The following is a 9,421-nucleotide window of genomic DNA, read 5'->3' as shown; positions in this document are numbered from 1 at the left end:
GGTTGAGGGTCTGTCCCAGACTGAGCCCTGACTCTAGTCACAGACTGACCCCAACCTAGCCGCACGCTGAACCCTGGGCCTGGTCCCACATGGAGCCCCAGACCCTGGGCACACACTTGAACCTAGACCTTTATTTAGAGACAGGCCATTCATTATTTCCCTGGCTCTGGACCTTAGTTTCTTCATTTGCCCAGTGGAGGGCCGCGGAACGGGGCAGGCACTAAATCCGAAAAGCCCTGTTCAGAGGTTGGCCTGTAGCTTCCCCGACCTGGTGACGCAGGAGAGCAGCAGCCGCTGCCACCTGCCAGCCCCCCCACACCCAGTACTTTCAGCCAAGCATCCCTAATTTTTGCAGCTGCCGTGATAAATGGCATTGTCGGCAAAATGACATCTTTCTAATCTGCTGCAAGACAGATGGGTCCCCAAGCTCACTGGCTCTCCCGAGCCTGCCCAGACCAGCCTCACTGAGGAGTGGGAGGACAGGACAGACACAGTACCTCGGGTCTGGGGGGCTAGCGCTGTGCGGGGAGGGGAAATCCAGGCCCAGAGTCAGGTATGATCCCGGTGGGCTTTCCTACCAGCCCCTTTTAAACATACTCAGTGTTGGGGCTATTGTTTTAATATTCCAAAAATATTCTCTGATTCTTTCTATCCGAAGTTCTTCAATTTTCATTTTCAGTTATTACCGGAATATTGGGGGCACCTGGGTGGCTCAGTGGGTTAAGCCTCTGCCTTTGGCTCAGGTCATGATCTCAGGGTCCTGAGATAGAGCCCCACATTGGGCTCTCTGCTCAGCAGGAAGCCTGTTCCCCCTCTCTCTCTGCCTGCCTCTCTGCCTACTGGTGGTCTCTCTGTCAAATAAATAAATAAAATCTTTTAAAAAAATTTTTTTAAAAACCTGAATATTGCTCCAACTCGACCCCAGCCTCCCCAGAGACCAGCAGAAGAGCAGGCACCTGGCACAAAGCTGGAAGGGGCCTGCCTGGTGGGCAGGTGGGCCAGGTTTGGACTCATGAGTAAGGCAACACTGCCCCCTGCTGGCTGCTGTGCGGCTCCTCCTCTCCTCTTCTGGTGAGTCTGGGACAGGCAAGTGACTCTCCAAAGACAGCATTGGGCAAGCAGACCCTTCTCCCAGCTGTCCACTTGGCCCCTTGGCTTCCTCCTAGGCTGACTGCGGCCTCCAGGCTCTGCCCATTCTGTCCAACTCTCTCTCACTGCCCAAAGAATCCCAAAAATCACACATCTTATCTAGCCCTGTCATGCTAAGGACAAAGCCAGAGTGCCCTCCAAGTGCCCACGACCTGGTCTTCTAATTGGAAGGCCTCCTGCAGCCTGGCTCCTGCCCTCAGAACTTGCCCCGGGGTCCTGCCCTGCACACTTTGGTCCCACATGCTTGTCATTGTTCTCATCTTTACCGACACCAAGAACACCCCCCACACCCACTACACAGCATCTCCACTTGTCCTCTTGCGTCCCTCTGCCAGAAAAGAACCTGTCGGCCCTCATCCCCAACCAGACGACCCCTCCCTCCTCTGTCCTGCTCCTCTATCGCATGGTGACCCCTGTCAGGGACCAGAGTCTCACCGTTGCGGAGCTGGAGGGAACTTGGACATGCTCCAGACCTACATTCCCCCCTCACTGTCCCAAGGGCAGCCCTGAGGGGCCCAGAGGACAGGAACTGCCCAAGGCCACATAGCACTTTAGTGGCAGAGTTCAGACTAGCTGACCAGAGTCTTCCCAGGGCTTCTGGCTGCCTTTCCTGCTGAGCTGGAACAGACCTTCCCCAGAAAGGGATCCCTACAAGGCCTCCCAGATCCCAGCCCCTCACCCAGGGCAGGTCCCAAAGGAAGCAGCCATGTTTGCAAAACAAAAAATGAAATAAGTGAAAATGTTTATCTAATGCTTTCTGTGTGCCAGACACAGCAGGCACCGGCTCAACTACTTGAAACCTTGGTAAATTGCTCAGTTCCACATATAAAAATAACTTCTGTGGGGAGAGATGGGTGAGGGCCCCAGGAGGGGCCTTAATCGTGAATGTCGATGACCAGCGGGCATAGGTGGGGTGAGTGCTTGATGCCCATGGTGAATGCAGGGGTGCGGGGCTTGTGCACCCAGACCTGCTGGACATCGTGGGAGCCAGGGCCGGGCCGAGGCGTGTGGTCCATCGGGTAGGCGAATCGCTTGGCCATGCTGTAGTCAGGGCTACGGTTCTGGTACACGGAGGGCTCAGGCCGGGTGTGCATGGCCGGCCCGGGGCCTCCTGCCACATCTTCCTTGTAGAACCAGTTCTTATGTTCCAAGGCCAAACTATAGCAAGGGGCAGCTCGGCTGACGGGGTTGTTGGGACCCAGCAAGAGTGGCAGCTGATACCGGTTGGGGGCTGGATTGGGGTCCATCACTCTGTATGGGCACCGGTAGCCAAAAGCATACTGGGGAGCCCTGCGTTCCCCAGGTGGGTGGGTCTTCTCCAAGGAGTAATGGCAGGAGGCCGGGTTGGGGCTCACACCTAAAAGGGGATGAATGGAGGAAGGGTCTCAGGGTGGGAGCTAGGCCACAGCTCCAGGTGTCCAACTGATGGGTCCAGGTAGAGGTATAAGAGGTCTTGGTTAGCCTGATGTGATGTTACTGTAACCACTTTGTCATCGGGCAGGGATACCACCACCGAATAGGGCTACGGGCAGGAGAGGGACTTAGGCCACAGTGACATCAGGACTGACACTGTTATCGTAAGATAAAAATCACAAGTGTCATCAGAACGTCACCCTTGGGATGTCAGCCTCCTGCTATCAACCCCATGACAGTACCCAGAAAACATCCTGAAATCACTACAGTCTGTGTGATCATCAGCATGACAATATCCCTGATGCCCTGGGAGCCCCATGACATTTTTATCATAACCTCGCCTGCTGACACGCATGTATAACATTGGCTTCCAGACTCAGCATGGTGACACCGACATGGTGACATCAGTGTCTTGATATAACCTTTCAGGGAGATGCCAGGATCCAAAGACACACCTGGCAAAAGGGAGTCATGACCCTTTGTCCCTGCTCAGGTCCTAAGGGTGGATCCCCATTTCCTATCCTCCCAACCCCCACATCCCTCTCCCATCCCATCTTACGCAGGTTAGAGAGGCGTTCCTCCATGAGGACCTGTGGGCAGCTGGACATTCCAAACCGGGTTATTTTGGGATCCAAGAAATGGCAAGGCCCAGGACTGCAAATGTCCATAATCCCTGCAGGAGAGCCCCAGAGAGGCCCAGTCAGCCACAGAGGACGCCCCAGGGTAAGCCTGGACTGCCTCAGGGTGAAGAGCCCCTTTGCCCAGTAGAGAAGTAAGGGTTCCCTTCCGATTCCTTAGACACTTGGGTGTTCCCCAACCCTTGATTTCCTCATCTGCAAAATGGGGCTTTTAATGACTGAACTACCAGTCTCAGGAACTTGCTCGGAGCAGCAGAGAAAATCACAGCTGCGTAGCAGCGTGGTTGGCTCCCATCGGGGAGCGGTGCCAAGGGGTAATAATAGGCACAGTGGCTATTGTTAGTACCAAGAAGGGGCCCAGTCCTGGACAGGGGGTTCCCCTGCTGAGGAGGTCATGTCATGCGAGGGAGGGACCCAGCAGTCCTCTCCATCTCAGACCCCTCGACAGGGCTCCCCACCCTTCCCTCTCACTGGCCTTGACCAGCAGCCAGAGCTCTTCTGTGGCTTTCTGCTCTTGCCCTCAGGCAAGAGGTTCTAAGCCGCCTGGAAGGCTTGGGGGGCCACCATTCCCAGCAGATTCCCCCACCCCCCAGCTATTTCTGCCCAGCTTCTGGGGCAAGTGAACCCACAGAGGCCAGAGCTGAAGGGCCACGGCCCAGGACAAGACAGAGAGGAAACTCTACCCCGCCCGCTGGAAAGTGCCATCGGCCTGCGGGTCTCCCTGAGGCGGGCCAGCTGGGAGCTCCCCACAGAGCTGGCTTTGGAGCGGTGGGTCCCCTGGGCATCCCTGCTGGCTTCCTTGCGGACCCAGTGAGCTACCTGGGTGTCCTCTTCAGAGCAGGCCTGGGTTCCCAGGGTTCCGTGGCTACAGGTAATGGCTCCCTAGCTCTCACCATCACCCCAAACACCCAACAATAATAACCCCGAGCCTGAGGGCATGGCAGGTGTGGCGAGCACTCACGCTTCTCTGAGTGCCTGGTTTGCAGAGTGTAGGCTGGCTCCTGGAACATGGAGATATCGTGGTGTGAGTAGCCCGTGCAGGATGGCCGGAGATACTTAGCCGGGCCCGGACCTGCGAGGACGGACAGGGCAGCCCTCAGCCTCCGCGCTAGGGATCAGAGGCTGGGGAAGCCCCCAACACAGGGTGCCAGGAGGACATTGGGATCTTCGCTTCTGCTGACTTCACACAGCCGCAGATCCTACCATCGGGCTTCCTCTGGGGAAGGGCAATGTTGCGATCTATCTTAGAAAGGCAATGGGCAACAGGAAAGATAATCGTTACAATTAACTGATAACTTACTCTGCGCCAAGCCCTACTAAGTATTGACACACATTATTTTAGCTAAGCCTCCTGACAACTCCATGAGGTTGATAGTCTTCCCATCTCACAGATGAGAGAAATGAGACTTAGAAAAATCAGGATGCTCAAAGTCACACAAGTCCTGTAATGTGAAAATTCAGAGACCATCAGCCAAGAAACCATAAACATCTAATCACATACTAAACCACCTCCCACATAGACCAACAATCTGTCATTAGCAACATAGTAAGAATTAGTTTGTTTGCTTTCAGTGGAGGGTTAGATTTTAGGGAAGTGAGGAAAGCTAAGGGTGGGCTAAAAGCTCCTTTGAATCCCTAGCTTTTGTCCCAAACTGGAAAATCATATACCAAGCTCCCTCCCACTCCCCCCCCACCACCCCCACCACCACTCCACCAGAAAATCCCCAGCAGCTAATACTGCCTCTGAGGTTCAGCTTGAAGCTGCAGGTCTTCTGTGGGCCTGGAGGACAGTCCTCGGGAGCTTTGCAGGAGGCAGGGCTGGAAGGCTGGCCACCTTCAGCAGCCCAGCAGAAAGAGGAATCCCAGCTCAGGGAGGGGCTTGCTCTCACCTTTGATCATTGCCATGATCACAGGGGTCTGCTTTACCTCTTGCCGAGAAGGCACCTGAACGTTCTCCTCTGGGGGCTGTCCATTGAACCCAGAGTTCCCGGCCCCCTTGGGCGGTTTCATGGCTGGGGCCCAGAAGGGGGCAACGGCTACTGAGAGATCAGGGGTGGGCAAGGGGCTAGGCTTGTGTGGAGCCTGGTGCAGACCGCCCTAGCCCCAAGCCCCTGTGTCCACTCTCTCCCCGACTTGAGAAGCTGCTTGGGGGTTGGGAAGGAAGTCGATCCTCTGGCTTGAGCAGCTGAGGCCGCCCAGGATGCAGCCAGCCACAGGACCTAGCAGGCTAGAGCTGGGGATGACATCACCACAGAATTTGGACCATGAGCCCCGGAGTGTTTATTTCCCCCAGTTACCGTGGCAGCTCAGCTATAGAACCCTGAAAGCTGGGCCCCGCCACCCCCGACTCCCCACCAGGCTACACGGCCTATGGGTGCCCACAACGCAGAGTCAGGGAAGGAAGAGAGGAGGAGAGACAGGGCCAGCTGTTCTCTCCTAATAGGTGCCCTGAAGACAGAAAGGAAAGTGTGGGCGGATCCTGGGGGAAAGGTTCTCGAAGCCTGGACTGTCTCCTGGGGTGGCCCTCTAACGCCTGCCCCTCCCACCTAGTCCCCCAGGTTCTGCACACACCCTCCCTTCTGTCTGTTTCCCCTTGGAAAAGGATCAAACCAATTATTTCTCAATAAGGTGTTAACTGTCTGATAGCTTCCCAGACTCCTATCCCAGGGCACATGTCTTTAGAGATCCATGTCTGGCTCAAGGAAAGCTTGCTTGCCTGCTACTGGCATTTTAGGCAGGGAATGAGGAGCACATAAGAAGGATGGAGGCGTGGCCTGAGGCCTTAACAAGCCACTTCCTGGGCTTGTGGTCCAGAGTACCCCCTGGGGGAGGGGCAGTGTGAGAGGGAACATCTGGGTACAGAAGCCACCTCACTGCCAAATGATGGATGAGCCCTAGGACTGAAGAAATGATGGGGATACCTTAACCCTTTAAAACCCCATGATGTTTGGGGGACTCTAGGGCCTGCCTGCACCTACCAGTTCATAGTTTAGACTGGTAATTTGATCCGAACCAGCTAAGAGGGGTTTCGGTCTTGGGAACAGATGACTTCCAGCTTTAGAGATGGTGTCTGTCACAGGCCTGGCGTATAAATGAAAAAACCGAGGCCCCCGAAGGGGCAAGGACTTACCCAAAGTCTCCCATTATGTCAGTAGCAGAGATGGAACCAGGACACAAACCCAGGGCTATCTTGGCTCACCACCTCTGATCTAATGGAAACCAAACACCGCTCTGAGCTCATTCCAGCCGGCAGGCTCAGAGAGGATTCAGAGCAGACAGGCCAGACAGGCCGGGCACTCCAGAAGCCCATGTGGGACTGAATGGCTCAGAACAGAGAGCAGGGCCCCACCCAGTGGCTGCAGACCACCACCACCCCACCCCGCCCCAATGTGTCCCTCACCTCACCCAGGGTTCCCCAAGCCTCTCTGATTTCTGGAGTGAAAGGGCTGGGCAAGGCTGGGATTGGCCCAGCCTCCACTGGCCTCAGGCCACAGGCAGTGCCGCCTCCTCACCTCCATCCTCGTCAGCTTTTCCTGGAGGAAGCTCTGGGCCTGCTGGGCACAAGCCCTGATGGTCCCCTCCTGCTGCTAGGGGCCAGATGTGGGGCTGAAACCTCCACCTTCCTGATCTGGGGCGGCAGGCGGGGTGGAGTTTCCAAGTGTTCAGACCCAGGGAGCCTTCCTACAATACCGCCCCTCCAGCCGGCACTGCTCCCATCTGTCACCTGTGTGCCTGGCTCTCTGGGTGGGGCCAACTGACCCATGCTAGACCCCAGCCCATCGCAAGCCACAAATTCTGCTCCAAATGCTCCCTTCTTAGCAGCTTTAGCAGAAACCTAGCTCACCCCTGTAGGCAGCCCTTGTTCCTCTCCAAGCTGCTTGTCTCACACCCCTGTCCCTCAGAGTCCAAGGTGGAGAGGATTCCTGGTCTCCTTGGCATTCACCTGGGGGCAATGTCCCCTCCCTGTCAAAGGTACCACCCCTCAAGGGCTTCAGCATCCAGGGCCCACCCGCCCCCATCTGCTCAGGGCAGCCATCTGTCCTGACTGGTAAACCTGGCTGCCTTGGCTCAGGGCCTTCTTTCCCACCTGCCCCACCCCTGCCATCACCCGGGTGAATGAGGCTTCCCCAGGGACCACCCATTCCTTGGCCACCCAGTTCCCAGACCTCCTCCTCCCCAAGTGCCTCCCCCTCACTCCGCAGTCTGCTCTCCCCAGCACACACTGAGCTGCTCACCACCACCCGTAGCCCCGATCCTATGCCTCCCTTTGGAATGTCACCCTGGCCACCATCCTGTCACTCTGACACTCTGGTTGGACAAACTGCCTGCTAACGTGGAGACCCCATCATCACTCACACTCCTCTCCCTCCCTCGGTCCCCTCCGGCCTTCGCTGCCCTCCTCATCCAGCTGCTGTCCTGGAAAACCCCAGCCCTGAGTCCCCAGGTCTGCCTTGTCTGCCTGCACAAGGCAGCAGAAAGCTGTTGGGACAAGTATCACAGCCTCTGAACCCCGGACTTGTCTCCACGCCACCCACTGCCCACCTTGCTCTCGCCTGTTCCCAAGGTCAGCTTGCTCTCGCTGCTCCTGAGAGGCCATTGCCAACGTGGCTTATTCCCGTCTGCATGCCCAGCCCTCCTTTGAGCCCCCTGTACCCGCTCTTTCTCAGCAGAGGAAACAGGCCAGCAGAGTGGTTTCTGGCCCAAACCCACCCCACCACGCCATCGGGACCACGGGCTCCCACTGCTTCCAGCAGCTGAGGAGGACACCAAGACCTTCTTCCATTCCCTCTGCCTAAGCAAAGTTGGTTAACCTTCCATGGGGTCCCTCCCCACCCCACCCCACCTCCGTGGTCTCCACACCCTATGTCTTTTCCATATTTTAGAAATCATCTCCCTGACCTCCTCCCCAACACACACACACACACACACACACACACACACAGTCTCCTCAACAGCCTGTCTCCCTCTGCCCCATCCAGACAAACCTCCCCTGAGAAGCATTTTCCCTGTTGTCTCTGTTCTCTCCCTCCTTCCACACTTCAGCTCTGCAGGTCATCACGCCACCGAAAGGACCACCTCCCTGGGGAAGTTCTAGCCAATAGATGCTTTTCACCCCTGCCTGCCGGACTGGCCTCCCGTCTGCCCCAGCCCCAGTGACCAAAGGCTCCCTCCCTTCAGCACTTCCATCCGGCACCAAGCTGTTTTGGTCTCGCTCCCGTGTCCCCACTGCCCCTTCACAGGCTTTCCTCCTGGCCCTTCCTCCTCAACCTGACCTTTCAGTGTTGGCTTAAGTTTATTAATTGCGAAGGGAAAAACAGTCACTTTACAGGGAGAATCCTGGCAGGCATCACCTCAACCAAGTGAGGTAAACTGATTCGCCAGCAGTGGGGCGGAGACATGCAGTGCACCTCCGAGAAGGTCCCCAGAGGAGGCACAGCGTCACCTGGGCCGGTCCCGCCACAGACGCGGGACCCGAACTGGATCAGGAAGAAACCACATAAACTCAAATCAAGATTCACTTTACAAAAAACTCGTCTGCACTTGCCGAAAATGGCAATGTCACGAAAGCCAAAGAAACAGTGAAGGAAAGAACTTTCCCAGATTAATAGAAACTCGAAAGGAAAGCAACTCAACACAATACAGCAGCCAGGATTCCCCTTTGCTTTTAAGGGTGTTACTGGAGAAATCGGCAAAATGGGACAAAGGTCTGTAGCTGGTTAAAAACATGATACCAATGTTAATTTCCCGATTTTGATCATTGCTGTCTGGTTATGAAAGAGAAGAATCTTGTTCTGAAAAAAGAGCCACGGATGGGGCGCCAGGGTGGCTCAGTTGGTTAAGCGTCTGCCTTCTGCTCAGGTCATGATCCTGGGGTCCTGGGATCTGAGTCCTGCATCAGGGTCCCAGCTCAGCGGGGCCCCTGCTCCTCCCTCCCACTCACGCTCTATCTCACTGTCTCTCTCAAATAAAGAAATAACGTCTTTCCCACAAAAAAGAAAACAAAGAGTCACTGGAGTCACAATAAGGGGGTCACGTCTGCAGCTCACTCTGGACTAGCTCAGGAAAAAATATGCATATACACAGAAAATCTAAGACCTGGCAAAATAGTAAAATTTGGGAAATCTAGGTAAAGAGTATGTGGGAAATATTTGCAATGGCCTTGCTGCTTTTCTGTAAGTCTGAAATTATGTCAAAACAGAACGTTGAAAGAAAAACCGTTG

The 9,421-nt window shown here is 55.6% G+C and overlaps 1 protein-coding gene across 1 annotated transcript; it reads right to left on the bottom strand.

Annotated features, from left to right (window-relative positions):
* Nucleotides 1-1,939: 1,939 nt before the first annotated feature.
* CIMAP1C (ciliary microtubule associated protein 1C) lies at nucleotides 1,940-5,288 on the bottom strand. Its single transcript, XM_082735926.1, has 4 exons — nucleotides 5,090-5,288; nucleotides 4,162-4,272; nucleotides 3,122-3,235; nucleotides 1,940-2,506 (listed from the first exon to the last, which is right to left on the bottom strand). The coding sequence occupies exons 1-4, from the start codon at nucleotides 5,208-5,210 to the stop codon at nucleotides 2,025-2,027; spliced, it is 828 nt and encodes a 275-aa protein (XP_082592052.1). The 5' UTR covers nucleotides 5,211-5,288; the 3' UTR covers nucleotides 1,940-2,024.
* Between the last annotated feature and the right edge of the window lie 4,133 nt (nucleotides 5,289-9,421).

This window comes from Mustela nivalis, assembly GCF_964662115.1.
Source record: "Mustela nivalis genome assembly, chromosome: 6".
Taxonomy (NCBI): domain Eukaryota; kingdom Metazoa; phylum Chordata; class Mammalia; order Carnivora; family Mustelidae; genus Mustela; species Mustela nivalis.
This window is presented reverse-complemented; position numbering and strand designations above follow the sequence as displayed.